The sequence below is a fragment of the Xenopus tropicalis genome, chromosome 6 (assembly GCF_000004195.4).
Source record: "Xenopus tropicalis strain Nigerian chromosome 6, UCB_Xtro_10.0, whole genome shotgun sequence".
Lineage (NCBI taxonomy): Eukaryota > Metazoa > Chordata > Amphibia > Anura > Pipidae > Xenopus > Xenopus tropicalis.
The window spans coordinates 5,930,822-5,955,874 of record NC_030682.2 but is presented as its reverse complement, the minus strand read 5'-3'; the positions used below and the strand labels follow the sequence as shown (position 1 = coordinate 5,955,874).

Below are 25,053 nucleotides of genomic sequence, written 5' to 3'. Positions count from 1 at the left end.
AATATTCATGACATATTTAGAAGAAAAAGACATGTCAGCAGAAAAATTTACTACAATAGAAATTTTAGATTTTTTGCAAAGAGGGTTGGAAAAGAACCTTAGTTTGAGGACGCTGAAATCACAGGTCTCAGCAATTTCGGCCTTAACAGGGAAGGCTTGGGCACAAGGACCAGCAATTATTCAATTCATGGCAGCAGTATTAAGACTAAGGCCTCCAAAGTGGAGTCTTTCACCGTCATGGAACTTGCCTTTGGTGTTGGAGGCATTGACGGAGCAACCTTTTGAACCTTTACAAGAAGCTTCAGACATGATAATGACTTACAAGATAGTCTTGCTGACAGCGGTTACCTCAGCAAAGAGGGTGAGTGAATTACAAGCTCTATCAGCTCAAGAACCGTATACAATTTTCCTGTTGGACAAGGTTGTCTTGAGAACTAACCCAGCTTTTCTACCGAAAGTAATGACTTCCTTTCATCTGAACTCGGAGATTGTACTTCCAGCTTTTTTTCCACAGCCACAATCAGAACAAGAGAGGAAATGGAGTACATTAGACCTTGTCAGATGTTTATCAATCTATTTGAAAAGAACATCAAAATACAGAAAGTCACAACAGCTGTTTGTTATTCCCGCAGGAGTAAGAAAAGGACAGCCGGCGGCAACATCCACAATAAGTCGTTGGATAGTAATGGCTATACAGAAGGCTTATACTTCCAAGGGGAAACAAATGCCAATAGGCATTAAGGCACACTCCACCAGGGCAGTCAGCGCTTCATGGGCTGTGGAAGCAAATGTTTCATCAGACGAAATATGTAGAGCTGCATCTTGGAGTTCCTTCAATACTTTTCTGAGGCATTACCAATTAGACGTTAATTCAACGTCAGAGACTGAGTTTGGACAAAGTGTTTTAAAAACAGTTCAAACTAGGAGGGAATAAAGATATTCTGTGTTTAAGCATCTAAGCAGTTTTTGTTTTTATCTGGTTGTCTCAAATATACCCTCCCACAACATTGCTTGGCACGTCCCTTTTGTAAATGATGCCATATTAACCAGGGAAAAAAGAAAATTAATTCATACTTACCGAAATTTTCTTTTCCTGGTTAATAGATGGCATCATTTACAATACCCTCCCTAATAGGCTTTATCACTAAGACGAATGTGCAGGGGGAGGGAGCCTGCATATGTAGACTATAATTTAGATCTAATTGCTAAGGGATGTGTTCTGTCCAGTCAGAGGTAGGGGTGGAGATTACCCTTTTGTAAATGATGCCATCTATTAACCAGGAAAAGAAAATTTCGGTAAGTATGAATTAATTTTCTTTTATCTACCATAGTAAAAGTTAATTGAAAGCTGAGCAACTCCTTTATTCTTGACTGAATTGCAGTTACATTTTTGTGACACAAGATGGCGCCAGTAATCTGCTACTTTGGACTCAAGGCTTACAGATTAGAAATATACCCTGTGGTTCTACTTTTTTGCCACTGCATATTAGTATAAGGCAATGATGGGAATGGGCCTCATGTGCCACATGGAGCAACCACTGGCAGGGGCCGCTGTAGTGGGGCAGGGGGAGGGACTTGGGAGGCTAATTAGGGAGATAGGTTTGTTACAGTCAGGAGGGGAAATAGTGGACAGAAGGGTAGGGGGGCTGGTCCCCAGCTTGTCCAAAAAGATGCTGGGGAGGCATGTATGGGGCAGGCTGACTCTCAGAGCACCCTGGGGGGCAGCAACTCTAATACAGGTTGGGGGAGTAAAGCCAGGAAGGGAAGGCAGGTTAGTTATAGGGGATTCAGTTATTAGAAAGGTGGATAGGGGAATCTGTTGTACATGCCCAACTGTGTGCTGCTTGCCTGGTGCTAGGGTTCTGCATGTGGGGGAACGAGTGGGCAAATTGTTGGGAGGGGCTGGGGAAGACCCGGCGGTCTTGGTACACATAGGTAGAGGGGGAGGACTTCCAAGGTAATTTTCTCAGAGATATTCCCTGTGCCACGAGCAACGTTAAGAAGGCAGTGGGAGCTCAGGGAGATTAATGCCCAGCTGAGAGATTGGGGCAGGGAGGGGGCTTTGGGTTTCTGGGGAACTGGGCTGATTTCTCAATCGGCTACAAGCTCTTTGCCAGGGATGGGGGGCACCTCAATGATGGGGCAGCTGCTTTGGGGGAAGGGGGTGGCTAGAGGGTTGGGGGAGATTTTAAACTAGGAGTGGGGGGGTACAGTGGGTAATTCTGTGGGAGACAGGATAGATGGGGTAGGGGGGCATAGTAAGGGAAAATGGGGGAGGAGACTTGCATAAGTTGTATGTGACATGTAAGAAATTGCTCATCTTGGGTGCCACTATTTGTGTTATATACATATGTGTTTGTGTTTCTATACATATTTATGTGTTATACACAGTGTATGGGGGAGTTCTACTGATTACTATAAACCAGTTGTTACACCCGAAGCCAAATCTCCATATCAAAGGGTATTTCTGTAGATGGTGGGACAGTGCGGCTGTACAGGAGCCATAAACACTCATTACTGTATGGGAGAAGCCTTCTCAGCAGTTACTGAACAAAGGCGGGTGTGGCTCTTATCAACCCCATCTGATCAGTTGGTATGTGGGGCAGTGGCTGAAAGTGTATAAATGGGGGCTGGAGTCAGAAGTGGCCGGGCAGATGTGGGGGTACAGACCAGAGGGAGCCATGATCAGCTGGTTAGAGAAAAGGAACCAGACCCCCATGTTCTGTGTTTGTCGGTAGCTGTGATGATGTAGACTTTGTTATTAATCTGTAACTGTAAATAATGTAAATATATTTTTGTTTTAACTAATCACTTAATTGTAACAGTCAATTGATTTGTTATTCAATATATTAATTTTTATATACACTTATTAGTGTGGGTTATTTGTCTGCTTCTCAAAAGAACCAGAACCCTAGTAAGAGGGGTGATTTGTATTATTAATATTATTATTATTTATATATACTGTATATATATATATATAGTGAAAAATCTTACATTGGGCAAAATAAATCAACACAGAAATCATGGAAAACATACTTTATGTTTGCAGACAGTACAGGTATGGTATCTGTTATGCAGAAACCGGTTATCCAGAAAGACCATCTCCCATAGACTCCATATTAATCAAATAATTCACATTATTAAAAAAAAATCTTTTTTCTCTGTAATAATAAAACAGTACCTGTACTTGATCCCAACTAAGATATAATTACCCCTTATTGGGGCAGAACAGCCCTATTGGGTTTATTTCATGGTTAAATGATTCCCTTTTCTCTGTAATAATAAAACAGTACCTGTACTTGATCCCAACTAAGATATAATTACCCCTTATTGGGGCAGAACAGCCCTATTGGGTTTATTTAATGGTTAAATGATTCCCTTTTCTCTGTAATAATAAAACAGTACCTGTACTTGATCCCAACTAAGATATAATTACCCCTTATTGGGGGCAGAACAGCCCTATTGGGTTTATTTAATGGTTAAATGATTTCCCTTTTCTCTGTAATAATAAAACAGTACCTGTACTTGATCCCAACTAAGATATAATTACCCCTTATTGGGGCAGAACAGCCCTATTGGGTTTATTTAATGGTTAAATGATTCCCTTTTCCCTGTAATAATAAAACAGTACCTGTACTTGATCCCAACTAAGATATAATTACCCCTTATTGGGGCAGAACAGCCCTATTGGGTTTATTTCATGGTTAAATGATTCCCTTTTCTCTGTAATAATAAAACAGTACCTGTACTTGATCCCAACTAAAATATAATTACCCCTTATTGGGGGCAGAACAGCCCTATTGGGTTTATTTAATGGTTAAATGATTCCCTTTTCTCTGTAATAATAAAACAGTACCTGTACTTGATCCCAACTAAGATATAATTACCCCTTATTGGGGCAGAACAGCCCTATTGGGTTTATTTAATGGTTAAATGATTCCCTTTTCTCTGTAATAATAAAACAGTACCTGTACTTGATCCCAACTAAGATATAATTACCCCTTATTGGGGGCAGAACAGCCCTATTGGGTTTATTTAATGGTTAAATGATTTCCCTTTTCTCTGTAATAATAAAACAGTACCTGTGCTTGATCCCAACTAAGATATAACTAATTCTTACTGGAGACAAAATCTTACAAGGCCCCCTGATACTAAACAGCAAACAATAAAATCAAGTGGTGAGCGCCAATAGTAGTGATTATAAAAACATTTATAACATATTTTATTCATTAAAATCAAACTCACAAGCCATATCAGGCAAGTAGCCTTTCCCAGTGTGCGGGTAACAGTCTGTTGGATCAGGTTACATAGTATTTGGGCCTTAATTAGCAGAATTATCAGTGTTCACCTTGAGTCCTGCTATTGTAGCCAATGTATAAGCCCTTCTCCTCCACTGGGCACCAGGGTTTGTCAGCGTTTGCAGTCTCCCCGATCTATTGGGGGGGTAAGTTTTCACTAATGTCCTCAGCAAGCAGTGAAGGAGGGTAAGTCAGCTTGTTCCTGCTCCTTGGGGAAATATGTGTGGCAGCTCCCTACGTTTCAGGTCATGTGACCTGTTATCAATGGCCCATTTTGATCCAGAGCATAATCGGCCAACCCAAAACCCTACATAGTTACTAGGGGGATGCACTCTTGTTCCATGAAAATTCTTTCCGGGGAACTATTATAAAAATGATCATGAAAATGAGCTTCATGTCAAAGAAGTAAACACTTGAAACACAACGAATGACAAATTCTGTTATTGATTCTGAAATAATAAGGTTATTTCTCACTATCCCTCTCTCAGCAGTCTCTCTACATGCAGGTTTGGTGCCAGAGTTGTTTTGAATGATTGAGCTCTAATGAATCATCTGGGCAAAGGTTCCGCCCCCCCAAAAAAGACATTTATTAGATCTGTCAATCAAAATCCGACTCTGACTCCTCCATGAAGACAGAATGAAAAAGGAATCTTATTTCCATGAGATGAAGTTTATATTAAAAACATTTTTCACAGTAGTTGCCCTTTACGTTTACTGTCCCAGCCCAATAAGTAGCGACTGTCTATGGCATCTTATAGCAGCCCCTTCACGTATTCCAGACCAGGCCTATCAGGAAACCTAGTTTCTTTTTTGTTTATAATGGAGGGATGTCACCACATTTAATTATGTTAAAAACATTGCGCACTGACTAAGTCTTTACAAAATATATTTACAAAATGGTTATTTAAAGGGTATGTTAACCCAAATGTAAGAATTGTAGGCAAATGTAACTCTTTCTAAAACACTTAACAATTGTTCCACGAGTTAAAAGTCATGTATTTATGCAGTTGGGATTAAAAGCAGTTTGTGTCTGGCCTTTGCTATCCCATTCTATTCTGTACCAGTGGTTCTGACTACACGCACCATGTTGCCCCCAGATGTGCCCCCTCTACATAATCTGAATGCAGACAAACTCAATAGCTGGAACCTGTACAATTCATGAGGAGTACAAGGGGGGGGGCACTCATTTCATACCAAGATATTAAATATTTTTCCAGACATAGTGGCTGCTGCTCCATGATAACATCATCTTTCTGCATGGGGTATTATCAGCCAGTAATGGCCACGACTGTCATTATTTAATTTCATGGAAAGGCACGGTTACATTAAAAAGCAGTCGCTCAGCTGCAATACAGCCGGGGGAGATGGTGGCTCAGGTCACAGGCCCAGCGGTACCGTACCAGCTCCCACCCCCACTGCCACCCCAGACACCAGGGAATTCTTTGACAGGGAGGGACCTGGCTCCCGCAAGTGACCCCCCTGTATAAAAGCCCTTCTCCTAAGTGCAAGTTCTCCCAGGAACCTGGGGTTCTGTATTTGTTGTGAAACCATTTCCATGCACGGTGCCCTTAATAGTCTTTATATTTGTGTGAAACGTGTGTCTGATTCAGAGGATTTGCCACAATCTCTAGAGGCTGAAGGTTTCTCTCATGTGTGAGAATTCATATGATTATTTAGGCTCCTCCTGTCCCTGTAGCTTTTCCCACACTCAGTACAGGCAAACGGCCTCTCACCGGTGTGAACCATCAGGTGCCGCTGGAGTCTGCGCTTGGCCAGGAACTGTTTCCCACACTCAGTACAGACAAACGGCCTCTCACTGGTGTGAATCATCAGGTGCCGCTGGAGGTTGCGCTTGGCCGGGAACTTTTTCCCACACTCGGTACAGACAAACGGCTTCTCACCGCTGTGAACCATCAGGTGCTGCTGGAGGCTGTACTCGGCCAGGAACTGTTTCCCACACTCAGTACAGACAAACGGCTTTTCACCGGTGTGAATCATCAGGTGCTGCTGGAGGTTGCGCTCGGCCAAGAACTGTTTCCCACACTCGGTACAGACAAAAGCTTTAATCCCAGTGTGAATCCGCTGATGAACCGTAAGAGACCGTCTATAACAGAAGCATTTGCCACATTCCGTACACTGAAATGGTTTCTCCCCTGTATGAATCTTTTGATGAATATTAAGCACTCTTTGAGATGGAAAGCTTTTCCCACACTCTGTACACTGAAATGGTTTCTCCCCAGTATGGATAGATTGGTGGTATTTCAGATCAGCCTTATTTCTAAAACATTTCCCACACTCTGTACAGGCGTATGGCTTTATCCCAGTGTGAGTGTCACCGTGTACGTGTAAGTTTTTCTTTGTGGAAAAACTCTTCCCACATTCGGCACAGGGGTAGGGTTTCTCTCCTGTATGTGTCCGATGATGGATGTTAAGATCTGACTTTGTTTTATAGAATTTACCACACTCATTGCACTTAAAGCGCTTCAGGCCAGTGTGAGTCAGTTTGTGGATATCTAGCCCTCTCCTTGATCGCAAGGTTTTATTGCACTCTGTGCAGGCAAAGGGTTTCTCTCCTGTGTGAACTCGCAGATGAGCATTTAGGTTCCTCTTCAGCCTGTAGCTTTTCCCACACTCACTGCAGACAAACGGTCTCTCACCAGTGTGAATCAGCTCGTGTTGGCGGAGGCTGCGTTTGTCAATGAACTGTTTCCCACACTCTGTACAGGCAAAATCTTTAACCCCAGTGTGAGTCTTCTCATGAATTTTGAGGTTGCCCTTTATACGGAAACATTTGCCACATTCTGTGCAGATAAAAGGTTTCTCTGTAGAATGTATAAGTGAATGTTTCTTAAGACTCCCCTTCATTGTGAAGGATTGATCACACTCTTTGCATTGAAAAGGCTTCACACCAGTGTGAGTCAGTTTGTGGGCATGGAGCCAACGATCTGATCGGAAGGTTTTATTGCACTCTGTGCAGGCAAAGGGTTTCTCTCCTGTGTGAACGCGCAGATGAGCTTCTAGATGCCTCTTACAACTGTGGCCTTTCCCACACACATTACACACAAATGGTTTCTCCCCGGTGTGAGTCAGCAGGTGTTGGCGGAGGTTCCGTTTGTGAGTGAACTGTTTCCCACACTCTGTACAGACAAAATCTTTAACCCCAGTGTGAGTCTTCTCATGAGATTTGAGATGTTGCTTCAAACGGAAACATTTCCCACACTCTGCGCAGCTAAAAGGTTTCTCTGTAGAATGAATAAGTGAATGTGATTCAAGATGCACCTTCTGGGAAAAGCCTTTACCACATTGGGTACAAACATAAGGTTTCTCCCCGGTGTGTGTGCGTTCATGTTTCTGCAACTCAGATTTGCGGTTGAATGATTTCCCACACTCTCTACAGACAAAATCTTTAACCCCAGTGTGAATCTTCTCGTGTTTTTTGAGACATTGCTTCATACGGAAACATTTCCCACACTCAGTGCAGCTAAAAGGTCTCTCTGTAGAATGAATAACTGAATGTGTATTAAGATTCCCCTTCTGGGAAAAGCCTTTACCACATTGGGTACAAACATAAGGTTTCTCCCCGGTGTGTGTGCGTTCATGTACGCGCAAATCAGACTTGTGTTTGAATGATTTCCCACACTCAGTGCAGGTAAGTGGTTTCCCTTTAGCACTCGCCCCTTGGTGCCTCTGAAAGTTGCCCTTACCTGATGGGATTTTATTGCCCCCAGTGCTGTGGGGGAAGGGCCCCTTTCCCATATGAGCCCGGCGGTGCTCTCGGAGGATGGTTCTGTGGGAGAAACATTTCCCACAATCAGTGCAAGAGAACGGTCTCTCTGTGTGAATGCGCTGATGGATGAGGAGGTTCCCATTGCTGCCGAACCTTCTCTTGCACTTAACACAGACAAACGGATTTATAACCCCAAATGGTTTAGGGAACACAGTTTGCTTTGTGCTTTGGGCTAATGTCTTTCTTGGCTTTAGGTTTTTCCCTGAAATAACGTTTATCTTTTTCTGACTTCCATGTAGCTTTTCCTCAGCATCAGGCTGTGTGTGTTTTGTTAATTTGGGGGTTACAATCAGCTTCCCCCCAGTTACTGTGCAAAGTTGGGGCATTTGGTTCTGTTGGGCTTTTGGGGCAGAATTCATCTCCTGGGCGTGAGGTTTCTGAAGCACCGGAGGTTGGTTACTGTGGGCAGATCTGGCAACAAAGCCATTGCATGTAGGGAACTTCCTGTTTGTGTCACTTCCTGTCTGCTTCCTTGCTCCAAGCCCTTCTCTCCTCTCCCTGTTCATCTCTGTGATTCCTGATCCATATGGAACCAGTCTGTATCCAGCAGCACAGAGTCTCCTCCTCTCCTCCTTGTTCTCTGTCCAAATAAAAACACAAAAATGTCCCATTTTTTCAAAATTTGGCTTTGGTTGTCACAGAAATCAGAAATAAGTTCCACTTACAAAATAATATCTTGTGCTTTATATATCTGTGTGTGTTTTTATACTTGTATGCCCTTATACTATGCCCTGTACAAGTTGATATGAACAGTGGAATTTAGTGTAGGGACCTATAGGGTTAATATGCCCCTATGGCTTTACGCCCTACCACTTCCTTCTTATTTTGCTTTTACGGGGCGAAGCCCCATGTATCTAATTTACAATTTGCATTATGTGCCTATTGGCTATTAGGTTGACCACACCCTTTGCACTCCCATATAGTGTTTAGCAAAGGGGTGGATCTTCCTCTTTGGCTGCCTCTGTGTCTCAGGTGGAAGTTCCACTGAGCCTGGGATCAACAGGGCCCCAGTAAAGCTGTTCTGCCCTAGAGTAACCATCCAAACACTAGCAAAGTCGGGGGACAGGGACCCCATGAATGAGGAATAAATAGACAGAAGAACTCAGTAGATCACTTTCTAGAAAAGTGAGGCAGATAGGGAAAGGAAGTAAGAGCAGTATCTGGCTCCAACCAGGAGAAGTAGGTGAAAGTACCTTCCTTACAGGCATTGTTGCCTTAGTATAGGGCCACGGTTAAGATATAGGAATCAGGCTAGTGAAACCCCTGATCCATAATCGGCTGTTGGGATCCTAATACATACATCCATGACCTGGATGAATGAAAATCTTCATAGACATAAGTGAGTTGTAGTTGCACTAACACCCCAGGGATATTTCCACACAGCAAAAACCCATCTGATGAGTCTTATGTACCCCATGCTCTAAAGCCATTCTAGCTGGTGATTGCCTGTTTTACAGCCAAATGGGTGCAGATGGTGTAAAGAGACGGAGGCTCTGAGAGGAGCAGAGGAGGTAGTGAGGGGCAGGGAGACCAGTGAGGGAATGTAGTGAGGGGCAGGGAGACCAGTGAGGGAATGTAGTGAGGAGCAGGGAGACCAGTGAGGGAATGTAGTGAGGAGCAGGGAGACCAGTGAGGGAATGTAGTGAGGAGCAGGGAGACCAGTGAGGGAATGTAGTGAGGAGCAGGGAGACCAGTGAGGGAATGTAGTGAGGAGCAGGGAGACCAGTGAGGGAATGTAGTGAGGAGCAGTGAGACCAGTGAGGGAATGTAGTGAGGGGCAGGGAGACCAGTGAGGGAATGTAGTGAGGAGCTGGGAGACCAGTGAGGGAATGTAGTGAGGAGCTGGGAGACCAGTGAGGGAATGTAGTGAGGAGCAGGGAGACCAGTGAGGGAATGTAGTGAGGAACAGGGAGACCAGTGAGGGAATGTAGTGAGGGGCAGGGAGACCAGTGAGGGAATGTAGTGAGGAGCAGGGAGACCAGTGAGGGAATGTAGTGAGGAGCAGGGAGACCAGTGAGGGAATGTAGTGAGGGGCAGGGAGACCAGTGAGGGAACGTAGTGAGGAGCAGGGAGACCAGTGAGGGAATGTAGTGAGGGGCAGGGAGACCAGTGAGGGAATGTAGTGAGGAGCAGAGAGACCAGTGAGGGAATGTAGTGAGGAGCAGGGAGACCAGTGAGGGAATGTAGTGAGGAGCAGGGAGACCAGTGAGGGAATGTAGTGAGGAGCAGGGAGACCAGTGAGGGAATGTTGTGAGGGGCAGGGAGACCAGTGAGGGAATGTAGTGAGGAGCAGGGAGACCAGTGAGGGAATGTAGTGAGGAGCAGGGAGACCAGTGAGGGAATGTAGTGAGGGGCAGGGAGACCAGTGAGGGAATGTAGTGAGGGGCAGGGAGACCAGTGAGGGAATGTAGTGAGGGGCAGGGAGACCAGTGAGGGAATGTAGTGAGGAGCAGAGAGACCAGTGAGGGAATGTAGTGAGGAGCAGGGAGACCAGTGAGGGAATGTAGTGAGGAGCAGGGAGACCAGTGAGGGAATGTAGTGAGGGGCAGGGAGACCAGTGAGGGAATGTAGTGAGGAGCAGGGAGACCAGTGAGGGAATGTAGTGAGGAGCAGGGAGACCAGTGAGGGAATGTAGTGAGGGGCAGGGAGACCAGTGAGGGAATGTAGTGAGGGGCAGGGAGACCAGTGAGGGAATGTAGTGAGGGGCAGGGAGACCAGTGAGGGAATGTAGTGAGGAGCAGAGAGACCAGTGAGGGAATGTAGTGAGGGGCAGGGAGACCAGTGAGGGAATGTAGTGAGGGGCAGGGAGACCAGTGAGGGAATGTAGTGATGTATATAGATGTATGCATGTAGGAATGTAGTCCCACCCATCAAAAAGGGGGCCATTTTTACAGACAGTATTCCATTTTAGACCAATGTAAAACCAGTACCATAACTTACGCCTACAAAATTAGGGATTTTTCCATTTATCCAATAAATGTAATAATAACAGGATTGACGGGTCACAGCTTCCATTTCCCTTCCTCCAACACTTTGGGGAGGGCCCAGCAGGGAAGTGTTCTGCCTGGGAGCAGTGGGAAAAGGTGATACTGCCAAGAAAGGGGATGTATATATATATATATATATATATATATATATCAGTGGTTCCCCTGCAAGTTCTGCTATGCCTGGGCCCCTACACTGCTGATAACAGGGACCCTGCCTGCAAACTAAAATATACACCTGTGACAGCCAAACCCCAGCCACGTAGGCCACTGCCCTGCCAAAATCCTTCCCACCCCCCAGTTTCCACCCCCCCTAGATCCCAGGGAGGAAATGCGCCAGGTCCATTGGGGCCCACACAGCCCATCAGGATTTCTCCTGGTCTGACCCTACATGATACACATACATTTCAGGCACTTACTCATCTGAGGGCCATTCCATTTCCATCGAAGATCTTCAGAAAGTTTATTCCCTGAATAAATATTTATCCTCTCCAACAGAACCACTGGGAATCCTATAAATGCAAGAATAAAATGTATTCATATGAATGCCTGATAATAATCTCACATGGGGAACCAGACAATTGGCAGCAATACCCATCCCTTTTCTTCTAACCCCTCTGTTTAGATCTGCTCTTTGCCCTGGGAAATTCAGTTTTATGAAACAAATGCTTCCCCCTCTCAGTCACTGGGTCATGTTATACAGTTCAATTTCAAAAATTACTCTTTAAAAGAAAATTCATTGTCTTTCCCTTACTCAAGGCTACTTCATGTGGGTAACTATGGATATTACTGGGTGGGCATTGAACAGCTTAATCACCCATAAACTAAACATAACTGCAGCTAATCTAATAAATATATTATGCCATTTCTGTTACAGGAAACCTGTCACTATCCCCCCCCCCAGAGCTTCAGGATAACAGAGCCCACTCTCTGGATCAGAGAATTTTATTAAGAGCCCCCCCTTCCCCTGCACGGAGTATAGGGGTAAGTGTCCCGGCTGCTTAATGGGCACATGTTGGTCATTCAGTCACAGGCCAAGCGCTTCCAGCTCCGGTGGGAAAATGACAGTTGGGGGCACAGTGACATTTAGGGGTTAATATTCTGGGCATGAGGTACAAGGCTTATTTGATACTTACTCTGGGGAAGGCCACTCATTTTCCTTTGCTCCATCTTCTGCAATTCTTCAGATATCGGCTGATATTTCTCAGAATCATTCTTTATCCTTTCCAGTCTAACTACTGGGAAACCTGGGAGGGGGGTTTAAATGAATTGCATTGAGTCTGAGAAACTGAACTATGAAATCTCTCTTTTCCCAACTCACTGAGCCCTTAACTCAGGCCCAACCCATCCCATTACTCAGCCTTTAAACAGTTTCTTACACACATTTCTCTAGAGAAGCTTCCCCCCATGTAGCCTTACATACCCTCAGTGAGCTCTATATGCTGCTACCTGTAATGCTCAGTGCCACACCCCTCCCCCACACCCCCTCATACCCCCTCCTCCATTTAGATTGTAAGCTCTTATGGGCAGGGCTATGCCGACAGCCATTAAAGAAGGGTTTACAGGAGGGGCACCCCCCAACCAATGCTCCCTACCTACCTGCCCCTTCTGCCTCCCCCCAGTTCCAGCCCTGGATCTGAGATATCACATGGAGTATTTCCTTACTGAGCAGCCGGGAATCCTGGGTATCACTGGTAAGTCGCCTTTTGTCCATATTGGCAGCAGAACAGGCGCCGCAGTATCTCTGACCGGGGAGCTGAGACTGATACAGAAGCAATATTTATAGCAGTTTGTTATACAGATGTTACATAATAACACAACTAGAAAGGGAAGTTTGAGAACAAACTTCATGTTGGGTTGAAAAACGTGACATCACTGAATGAAATCTGATTGGCTGTTGTTGGCTCCACCCACTTTTTCTAACCTTGGACCACAGTTATATAGTAAAACCCACTGTGCAAAGTTTGGGGATCCTGGTTTTAATAGTGTCTGAATGGCAGCAATTTAAATTTCCCGACTGAAAGTCAAGAATGACATCTGATTGGTGGTTGGTGGCTCTGCCCACTTTTTCTAACCTGGAACTGCAGTTACCCAGTGACTAACTCTGCAAAGTTTAGGGATCCTGGGATTAATATAATTAAAGAACGGCAGCAGTTTAAATTTAAACCAATAAAAGTCAATAGGTGAATTGTGATTGGTGGTTGGTGGCTCCGCCCACTTTTTCTAACCTTGAGTCGAAGTCACCCAGTGACAAACAGTTGGCACCCTGGCATAAATAGTGTGAGAATAGCAGCATTTAAAATCAATAAAATTCAATGGATGAAATCTGATTGGCTGTTAGTGGCCCAACCCACTTTTCCTATTTCTGAACTGCAGTCCCCCAGTGACCAACTGTGCAAAGTTTGGGACATAAAAATTGTGGGACTGTCAGCATTTTACACTTCACCATTGAAAGTAAATAGGTAAAATGTGATTGGCTGTTATTGGCCCCGCCCACTTTTCTTAACTTGGAACATAGTCACCCAGTGACAAACTGTGCAAAGTTTGGGGACCCGGGTGTTAATACTGTGAGAATGGATGCAGGTTAAATTTCCCCATAAGTCAATAGGTAAAATCTTGTTGGCTGCTGGTGGCTCCACCCACTTAAAAAAAACTTGAATAAGTAGTCACCCAGTGACTGTGCAAACCAATCATCCAATACCATCAAACCAATAAAATTCAATAGGTAAAATCAGATTGGCTGTTGGTGGCTCCACCCACTTTTCAAAGCTAAAACTGTGAAAAAAACCAACTGTGAAAAGTTGGAGGTCCCTGGAGTTATTACTGTGAGAATGGCAGCAGGTTGGATTTCCCCATTGAAAGTCAATAGGTAAAATCTGATTGGCTGTTGGTGACTCCGCCCACTTTTCTTTAAAAAAACAAACCTTGAATATGTATATCCGGACATTGACTGGAGTAATGGGGTGGCTAAGTCAGAAAAAGCTAGTAGGTTTGTAAATATGCTAAATGACAACTTTTTATTTCAGGCAGTTCAAGAACCCACTAGGAATGACTCTATTTTGGACCTGGTGATTTCTAATAATAATGAACTGATCTCTAACATTTGTGTGGGGGGGGCATTTGGGGAACAGTGATCACAACATGGTCTCCTTTGAGATAATGCTACAGAGACAGCTCTATAAGGGAGTAACTAAAACACTCAATTTTAGACGTGCAGACTTTGCCAGTATAAGGGCATCTCTGCAATGTGTCAACTGGGAAAGGCTTTTCATGGGGTTAGGCACAGAAGGAAAATGGAACATCTTTAAAACATTGCTTTGTAGGTATACGCAACAGTATATCCCCCTTGTAAGCAAGGAGAGGCATCGCAAAGCAAAACCTTTATGGCTGAATAAAAGTGTTATTGTCGAGGTTGGTAAGAAAAAACGTGCTTTTAGGGCATTCAAGTTAGCTGGGACAGCGGGGACTTTCATCAGGTACAAGGAAGCAAATAAAGCAGCAAAAAAACTACCAGGCAAGCTAAAATAGAGATGGAAAGGGATATTGCAGCTAGGAGTAAAAAGAATCCAAAATTATTTTTTAATTATGTGAATAGTAAAAAAATGAAGCAAGAAGGGGTGGGAACTTTATTATCACGGGGGGGTACGTTGGTTGATGAGAACGGGGAAAAAGCTGAAATTTTGAACTCTTATTTTTCATCTGTCTATACATCTGAGGAGCCAGATAATGAAGGCTTCCCTTGTAATATGCCCAGTTCTAGTAATTTAGCTACTGACGCATGGGTCACTCGGGGGGGAATTCAAAAGAGACTTGACCATGTAAAGGTAAACAAAGGTCCAGGGCCGGATGGGATTCATCCCAGGGTATTAAATGAGCTGAGCGCTGTGATTGCCAAACCTCTTCACTTAATTTCCCAGGATTCATTGAGGTCTGGCATGGTGCCAAGAGACTGGCGGATTGCTAATGTGGTGCCGTTATTTAAAAAGGGATCCCGTTCTCAGCCTGAAAACTATAGGCCTGTTAGTCTGACATCAGTAGTAGGAAAACTTTTGGAAGGGGTAATAAGGGATAGGGTACTTGAATACATTGCAGTTCACAATACTATTAGTTTGTGCCAGCATGGTTTTATGCGTAACAGATCTTGCCAGACTAATTTAGTCGCCTTTTATGAGGAGGTGAGTAGGAACCTTGATGCTGGAATGGCAGTTGATGTCATCTACTTGGACTTTGCTAAAGCGTTTGATACAGTACCTCACAGAAGGTTAATGATCAAATTAAGGAATATTGGCCTAGAACATAATATTTGTAATTGGATAGAGAACTGGCTGAAGGATAGAGTACAAAGAGTGGTTGTAAATGGAACATTTTCTAATTGGGCCAGTGTGGTTAGTGGGTACCGCAGGGGTCAGTCCTTGGGCCTTTGCTGTTTAACTTGTTTATTAATGCCCTGGAGGTGGGCATAGACAGTATTGTTTCTATTTTTGCTGATGACACTAAATTGGGCAAAACTATAAGTTCCATGCAGGATGTGCCGCTTTGCAGAGCGATTTGACAAAATTGGAAAACTGGGCAGCAAACTGGAAAATGAGGTTCAATGTTGATAAGTGCAAAGTTATGCACTTTGGTAGAAATAATATAAACGCAAACTATCTACTGAATGGTAGTGTGTTGGGGGTATCCTTAATGGAGAAGGATCTAGGGGTTTTTGTTGATAACAAGTTGTCTAATGCCAGGCAGTGTCATTCTGTGGCTACTAAAGCAAATAAAGTGCTGTCTTGTATAAAAAAGGGCATTGACTCAAGGGATGAGAACATAATTTTGCCCCTTTATAGGTCCCTGGTAAGGCCTCACCTTGAGTATGCAGTGCAGTTTTGGGCTCCAGTCCTTAAGAAGGATATTAATGAGCTGGAGAGAGTGCAGAGACTGCAACTAAACTGGTAAAGGGGATGGAAGATTTAAACTATGAGGTTAGACTGTCGAGGTTGGGGTTGTTCTCTCTGGAAAAGAGGCGCTTGCGAGGGGACATGATTACTCTGTACAAGTACATTAGAGGGGATTATAGGCAGTTGGGGGATGTTCTTTTTTCCCATAAAAACAATCAGCGCACCAGAGGTCACCCCTATAGATTAGAGGAAAGGAGTTTCCATTTGAAGCAGCGTAGGGGGTTCCTCACGGTGAGGGCAGTGAGGTTATGGAATGCCCTTCCTAGTGATGGGGTAATGGCAGATTCTGTTAATGCCTTTAAGAGGGGCCTGGATGAGTTCTTGATCAATCAGAATATCAAAGGCTATTGTGATACTAATATCTACAGTTAGTACTAGTGGTTGTATTTATAGTTTATGTATGTGAGTGTATAGATTGGTAGGTGTGGGTTAGGTGTGCTGGGTTTACTTGGATGGGTTGAACTTGATGGACACAGGTCTTTTTTCAACCCTATGTAACTATGTAACTATGTAGTCACCCAGTGACTGACTACAAAGTTTGGGAACCCTGGCATCAAACCAATGAAAAATCAATATGTGAAATCTGATTTGCTGTTGGTGTTAACAGCTCCACCCGCTTGGCTGTTGGTGGCTCCACCCACTTTTTAAAACCTAAAATTGCAATCCTCTAGTGGCCAACTGTGAAAAGTTTGGGGACCCAGATTTAATACTGAGAGACTGGCAGCAGGTTGATAAAAGTCAATAGGTAAAATCTGATTGGCTGGTCACAGCTCCGCCCACTTTTGGGCATCCAACAATCATCATATTTTCATTCAGGCTGAGCCCATAACTGTGTGATATCAAATGTCACCCATTGAGACTGCACCCCAAACCTGAATCACACAGTTAGGGGCTCAGTCTGAATGAAAATATAATAATTGTTGGGCGGAGCTGTGACAAGCCAATCAGATTTTACCTATTGACTTTTATCAACCTGCTGCCATTCTCACAGTATTAAATCTGGGTCCCCAAACTTTTCAAAGTTGGCCACTAGAGGATTGCAATTTTAGGTTTTAAAAAGTGGGTGGAGCCACCAACAGCCAATCAGACTTCACCAATGAAATTTTTTTTTTAAATGTAAAATGCTGCCTTTCTCACCCTATTTATGGCAGGGTGCCCACTGTTTGTCACTGTGCGACTTCAACTAAAGGTTAGAAAAAGGGGGCGGGGCTACCAACCACCAATCACAATTCACCTACTGGTTTAAATTTATATTGCTGCCGTTCTGTAACTATTAATCCCAGGGTCCTTAACTTTGCAGTAAGTCACTGGGTAACTGCAGTTTCTGGTTAGAAAAAGTGGATGGAGCCACTAACCACCAATCAGATGTCACTCATTCACTTTCAGTCGGGAAATTTAAATTGCTGCCATTCAGACACTATTATGACCAGGATCCACAAACTTTGCACAGTGGGTTTTACTATATAATTGTGATACAAGATTAGAAAAACTGGGTGGAGCCAACAACAGCCAATCAGATTTCATTCGGCGACTTCACATTTTTCAAATCAACATGAAGTTTGTTCTCAAACTTTTGTTTCTAGTTTAAAGTCTCATTTCTAAAAAAAATAATAATAAAATAAATCATATAAAATGACTAAAACAGTTGCTTGCAGACTTTTTGGTTCAAGGACCACTTCTATATTTATTCACTTCCAGATACACCCCAAAGTACCTTCTAATCATTATAACAAGGTTACAGATATATAGAACCACTGGGGTAACAGTCACCCCGCTATAGTTCCAGGGGTACCCAGGGCACAAATAAGCACTCACCCCAAATCCCCCCTAACTGGCCTTCAGGCTGGGCCCCCTTAGCCCATAACAAGGTTACAGATATATAGAAACATTGGGGTAACAGTCACCCCGCTATAGTTCCAGGGGTACCCAGGGCACAAATAAGCACTCACCCCAAATCCCCCATAACTGGCCTTCAGGCTGGGCCCCCTTAGCCCATAACAAGGTTACAGATATATAGAAACATTGGGGTAACAGTCACCCCGCTATAGTTCCAGGGGTACCCAGGGCACAAATAAGCACTCACCCCAAATCCCCCCCAAATGGCCTTCAGGCTGGGCCCCCTTAGCCCATAACAAGGTTACAGATATATAGAAACATTGGGGTAACAGTCACCCTGCTATAGTTCCAGGGGTACCCAGGGCACAAATAAGCACTCACCCCAAATCCCCCCTAACTGGCCTTCAGGCTGGGCCCCCTTAGCCCATAACAAGGTTACAGATATATAGAAACATTGGGGTAACAGTCACCCTGCTATAGTTCCAGGGGTACCCAGGGCACAAATAAGCACTCACCCCAAATCCCCCCCTAACTTGCCTTCAAGCTGGGCCCCCTTAGCCCATAACAAGGTTACAGATATATAGAAACATTGGGGTAACAGTCACCCTGCTATAGTTCCAGGGGTACCCAGGGCACAAATAAGCACTCACCCCAAATCCCCCCCTAACTGGCCTTCAGGCTGGGCCCCCTTAGCCCATAACAAGGTTACAGATATATAGAAACATTGGGGTAACAGTCACCCTGCTATAGTTCCAGGGGTACCCATGGCACAAATAAGCACTCACCCCAAATCCCCCCCAAATGGCCTTCAGGCTGGGCCCCCTTAGCCCATAACAAGGTTACAGATATATAGAAACATTGGGGTAACAGTAACCCTGCTATAGTTCCAGGGGTACCCAGGGCACAAATAAGCACTCACCCCAAATCCCCCCCTAACTGGCCTTCAGGCTGGGCCCCCTTAGCCCATAACAAGGTTACAGATATATAGAAACATTGGGGTAACAGTCACCCTGCTATAGTTCCAGGGGTACCCAGGGCACAAATAAGCACTCTGAGTGCAGGCAGAGAGGATGCTGGGAGTTGCAGTTTAGCAGGAAAGTCACACACACACACACAGCTAATTGCTAATTAGTAGCTAATTGCTGGGGGTGAATAAGCAGTGCAGCGGGGGGAGGCCAGGCTGTAGGACAGTATAACAGGGAATAGAATATATAGCAATGACATTACATGGGAGCAGCCACTTACCCAGGGAGCAGATCCGTGTGCACTAAAACTTCCCTCTCTGCCATGTGGGGGGGCAGGGTTATCCCACAGGAAGTGCCAATGTGAATCCCACCCCCCCCCTAGCCCAGTCCCAAATCCCAAACACTTGTGCAGCCCCCCTTGGGCTAGACTGACAGGCACAGCTGGGTGCCATAGGGAGACATAGGAAGGAGTATGAGCCAGTCACGGTGCTTTAGCCCCAGATTCCTTATTTTTGTACTGTTTATTGGTAAAATATATGGAGAGAACAGGAATGTCTCTGGGGTCTGTGCCTCCCTGAAAGGTCATATCACTAGTGCAGAGAGCACAATAGATAAAGTAAAAGTTTCAGTTTGGTGTGACAGTGTGTATAGGAAACGCAGCTGCCTAAATATGTACAGGAAAGTGTGTGTTTAAGGTGCAGGATAAGAAGCGGCTGAGTGCAGTGAATGCAAAAGAAGCCCCATAAGGGCTGTGTGGGTAATGGGCCGGATGAAATCAGTGTGGGGGGCTTATTAATTAATACACAATGGATGATGGGAATGGCACTGAAATCTGTCTGGGAGGTTTATTAATTGAAAAACAATGGGCAGTGGAGCCAGTTAGGGAGTTTGTCTGGAAACAATGGGCTGCTATAGAGGAGGGGAAAACTAGGGGGTGGGAATAGGTGTAGGGGGACTTAAAAGTAGCACACAGAGAGGGATCATAACTAACCTCCCTCCCAAGTATAGGATTACTAAGTCACTACAAGCATCAAAAACTGATCCGCAAAGGAGAGGTGGCAATGAGGGCCCCATATGGTGTTTGACAGGCCCTGGAACTGTGTGGGGGCAACCGCTGGGAATCCACCTGGCACGGATTCTGCTTTCTGGCTTTGGGGATAAACCAAGCAAAGCCCATTTTAACGGAGGGGCAACCCCTAAGCCGCTCACTGGCACTGGTTCTGCTTCCGGGTCAGCGAGTGCCTACAGGAGAAGCCCAAGTGTGTTTTCAGAGGGGCAACCCCTGAGGGGCTCACTGGCACTGGTTCTGCTCCCGGGTTATGCCTACAGGAGAAGCCCATATATATTTACTATGACAACTGGGGGTGGGCCTGCCCATTTCCAACAGTGCAAAGTGTGTTCTCCCTTTAATGGGAATGATTTGGGGCCCGCATTTTATTCGGTGAATTTAAAGTAAACATTTTAATAAACATGACTGTGAGGCATGGAGAATTCTTGTCTTGATATAAAAAAAAAAATCAGAGATTTATTTTATTTCACAAGACCTCCATAAAAAAATAAATAAATAAGCAAGGCTCTTATTTACACATATAGTAGAGACTTACAAAGCAAAGCAGACTTTGTTACAAAAAATAAAACAAAACCCTGCTATTCACAGCATACAGCAGCTCCTCTGAGAAACTGCCCCTCCCATTTACAATGACTTCCTGCTGGCTTCAGCATATATAGATATATAGAAACATTGGGGTAACAGTCACCCTGCTATAGTTCCAGGGGTACCCAGGGCACAAATAAGCACTCACCCCAAATCCCCCCCTAACTGGCCTTCAGGCTGGGCCCCCTTAGCCCATAACAAGGTTACAGATATATAGAAACATTGGGGTAACAGTCACCCCGCTATAGTTCCAGGGGTACCCAGGGCACAAATAAGCACTCACCCCAAATCCCCCCCTAACTGGCCTTCAGGCTGGGCCCCCTTAGCCCATAACAAGGTTACAGATATATAGAAACATTGGGGTAACAGTCACCCCGCTATAGTTCCAGGGGTACCCAGGGCACAAATAAGCACTCACCCCAAATCCCCCCCCAACTGGCCTTCAGGCTGGGCCCCCTTAGCCCATAACAAGGTTACAGATATATAGAAACATTGGGGTAACAGTCACCCTGCTATAGTTCCAGGGGTACCCAGGGCACAAATAAGCACTCACCCCAAATCCCCCCCTAATAGGGATGTAGCGAACCTCAAAAAAAAAGTTCGCGAACCTGTTCGCGAACTTCCGCCGAAAATTGCGAACGTTCGCGAACTTTGCGAACCCCATAGACTTCAATGGGAAGGCGAACTTTAAAACCTAGAAAAGCCATTTCTGGCCAGAAAACTGATTTTAAAGTTGTTTAAAGGGTGCCACCACCTGGACAGTGGCATGCAGGAGGGGGATCAAGGGCAAAAACCTCTGAAAAATTGACACACGCCGTTTTTCGAAATGATCGGTAATTTTGCGACTTTTTCGTATTTTCCGGCGCTTTCGTAAAGTTATCGTAAGTTTTGCGACTTTTTCGGAGCTTTCGTAACGTTATCGTAAGTTTTGCGACTTTTTCGTAGCTTTCGTAACGTTATCGGAAGTTTTGCGACTTTTTCGGATCATTCGTACCGTTATCGTAAGTTTTGCGACTTTTTCGGATCATTCGTACCGTTATCGTAAATTTTGCGACTTTTTCGGATCATTCGTACCGTTATCGTAAGTTTTGCGACTTTTTCGGATCATTCGTACCGTTATCGTAAGTTTTGCGACTTTTTCGTACCGTTATCGTAAGTTTTGCGATTTTTTCGGAGAATTCGTACCGTTATCGTAAGTTTTGCGATTTTTCGGTGCCGGCGAACCCAAATTGCGAACATCACGAAAAGTTCGCGAATTTGCGGACTTGCGAACACCCGATGTTCGCGCGAATTAGTTCGCCGGTGAACAGTTCGCTACATCTCTACCCCCTAACTGGCCTTCAGGCTGGGCCCCCTTAGCCCATAACAAGGTTACAGATATATAGAAACATTGGGGTAACAGTCACCCTGCTATAGTTCCAGGGGTACCCAGGGCACAAATAAGCACTCTTAGTGCAGGCAGAGAGGATGCTGGGAGTTGCAGTTTAGCAGGAAAGTCACACACACACACACACACAAACACAGCTAATTGCTAATTAGTAACTAATTGCTGGGGGTGAATAAGCAGTGCAGCGGTGGGAGGCCAGGCTGTAGGACAGTATAACAGGGAATAGAATATATAGCAATGACATTACATGGGAGCAGCCACTTACCCAGGGAGCAGATCCGTGTGCACTAAAACTTCCCTCTCTGCCATGTGGGGGGGCAGGGTTATCCCACAGGAAGTGCCAATGTGAATCCCACCCACCGGCCCAGTCCCAAATCCCAAACACTTGTGCAGCCCCCCTTGGGCTAGACTGACAGGCACAGCTGGGTGCCATAGGGAGACATAGGAAGGAGTATGAGCCAGTCACGGTGCTTTAGCCCCAGATTCCTTATTTTTGTACTGTTTATGGGTAAAAAATAGGGAGAGAACAGGAATGTCTCTGGGGTCTGTGCCTCCCTGAAAGGTCATATCACTAGTGCAGAGAGCACAATAGATAAAGTAAAAGTTTCAGTTTGGTGTGACAGTGTGTATAGGAAACGCAGCTGCCTAAATATGTACAGGAAAGTGTGTGTTTAAGGTGCAGGATAAGAAGAGACTGAGTGCAGTGAATGCAAAAGAAGCCCCATAAGGGCTGTGTGGGTAATGGGCCGGATGAAATCAGTGTGGGGGGCTTATTAATTAATACACAATGGGTGATGGGAATGGCACTGAAATCAGTCTGGGAGGTTTATTAATTGAAAAACAATGGGCAGTGGAGCCAGTTAGGGAGTTTGTCTGGAAACAATGGGCTGCTATAGAGGAGGGGAAAACTAGGGGGTGGGAATAGGTGTAGGGGGACTTAAAAGTAGCACACAGAGAGGGATCATAACTAACCTCCCTCCCAAGTATAGGATTACTAAGTCACTACAAGCATCAAAAACTGATCCGCAAAGGAGAGGTGGCAATGTGGGCCCCATATGGTGTTTGACAGGCCCTGGAACTGTGTGGGGGCAACCGCTGGGAATCCACCTGGCACGGATTCTGCTTTCTGGCTTTGGGGATAAACCAAGCAAAGCCCATTTTAACGGAGGGGCAACCCCTAAGGGGCTCACTGGCACTGGTTCTGCTTCCGGGTCAGCGAGTGCCTACAGGAGAAGCCCAAGTGTGTTTTCAGAGGGGCAACCCCTGAGGGGCTCACTGGCACTGGTTCTGCTCCCGGGTTAGTGAGTATGCCTACAGGAGAAGCCCAAGTGTGTTTTCAGAGGGGCAACCCCTGAGGGGCTCACTGACACTGGAAACTGCCCCTCCCATTTACAATGACTTCCTGCTGGCTTCAGCCTTTTATAGGAGTCAGAGCTCCCACAATGCACTGCAATATTCCCTTGAAATTCCAGGAAGTGCTGCTGGCCCGCCTCTTAGAGGTGCAGCCCCCACACCCGGCTGGATCAGAGCGATGGGAATACTTGTACATTTAAAGTTGTACTTGTAATTAAGTATTTTAAATGCCTTGATAGCAATACGTCTAACTAATGCATTACTTTTCCCATACATGAATATCTTGCACATTTAAATATAACACAAAATACATGACAGACAGGCGCTGACAGATTCAGAATAAAGACAGAAAAGTGCATTAGGGGCCATGGAAAGAAGGAAAAATAGAACATAGGAAATTTACCATTCACCCGTGTGAACCCTTGCATTAAAACCAATGCAGCAGACTTTAGCACACATTACAGACATAAGGCTGATGCCACACGAGGCGTAGGGCTAAAATTGTCGGCAAGCTGAAAAACACTTGCCGAAAATTCAGCCCTATGCCTGCTACTTGTGCCTGCACCCGAATAAATGGAATACGCTCGGGTGCAGGCACAAGTAGCCGATATACGCATGAAAATGCGTGAGAATGCAAAGTCTCTATCTTATGATAGAAGTTGGGGGTTTGGCAGGAGACCAATTACACGCAACAGACTTTATGGACATGGCCTGAGAGAGGACCAAGGAGACTGTTGAGTCTAAAAGTGGCCATACACGGGCAGATTTCAGCTGCTGATTCAAGTCCATCAGACCAATTCAGCAGCTTATCTGCTTGTGTGGGGGCACCCCCCCTGACTGACATCTGGCCTACAATTGGCCCGATGTTGATCTCTAGTCTGGGACTACATCAGCTTGTTGATTGGGCCAAATCATACCCTAGGGCCCAATCAAATTAGCCCAATATTGCTCACCTTAGGTGGGGAATCGGGAGAAGATATATATATGCATATTGGCCATCAAACTCTTCAGTAGACCTCTGGCGCTGATATTTGGGGAGATTTGCCTTTGTATGTGTTGGACCTGCTCTATTCTGGGGTATTTAACTATTGGACTGAGGCAGCCTGGTTTATTAAATAAGTGATATATTTATTTACAAAGAGATAAAAGGTAAAACATAAGGAGGGAAAATAACTAAAAAGGAGGGAGGAAGAAGGGAGAGGAAAGGTGCAATGGAGGGGAGAGGAAAGTGCCTTACTAACAAAGTATTTACAAATGCTGTTTATATACATGATGAAGACCATTCAACCAAGCATAACCCATACTACCCTTTTTCCCAAGACACACCCAAATGACAGTCCCAGCCAATCAGGTCGATGTGAGTTGTTTTTACAATGATTCATCTCAGTCAGCTAAGAGAGGTAGCTTAAGTTAGGTTGCACTGTAGAGCAAACCCCATTGAGCCCAATGCTGCAGGCATTCCTGTTGATTCAGTGGGGTCTCCTTTCCTTAGGAACTCTGGCCCTGCCCCCACCCCAGTGCGTACAGTCATTTGCTTCTCTTTCATATGAACTGTACTATTGCTGTAAGGGTTGTCGTGTAGTTTTATGGCAGGATCTCTATTGTCCAGAATTACACCTCAGCAGATGTCATGTGATGGAAAGCAAAGATATCTGTTAACCCTTTGTGTACATGTGGGCTCACTACTGAATATCCAAAATGCAGTACTACAGTATGTAAAAAATTGCAAAAAATGGCAAATTGCAGGTGACTTTCAAAAATGCATAAAACATGCTAACTTTGGGGAAGCTTGGTACTTTGGAGTAGAAAGACTCCTTCACCCATGTTTGATTTGTCTGAATGTGTC

The 25,053-nt window shown here is 44.8% G+C and overlaps 1 protein-coding gene across 2 annotated transcripts; it reads right to left on the bottom strand.

Annotated features, from left to right (window-relative positions):
- Positions 1-4,079: 4,079 nt before the first annotated feature.
- LOC100493516 (zinc finger protein 585A-like) lies at positions 4,080-22,441 on the bottom strand. 2 transcript variants are annotated; one of them, XM_012965701.3, is made up of 5 exons: positions 22,120-22,441; positions 12,735-12,831; positions 12,206-12,316; positions 11,489-11,581; positions 4,080-8,665 (listed from the first exon to the last, which is right to left on the bottom strand). In XM_012965701.3, the coding sequence occupies exons 1-5, from the start codon at positions 22,285-22,287 to the stop codon at positions 5,946-5,948; spliced, it is 3,189 nt and encodes a 1,062-aa protein (XP_012821155.2). In that variant the 5' UTR covers positions 22,288-22,441; the 3' UTR covers positions 4,080-5,945. The 2 variants fall into 2 exon arrangements, with proteins under 2 accessions (XP_012821155.2, XP_017950219.2); XM_018094730.2 differs by lacking the exon at positions 22,120-22,441 and adding an exon at positions 19,094-19,200.
- Between the last annotated feature and the right edge of the window lie 2,612 nt (positions 22,442-25,053).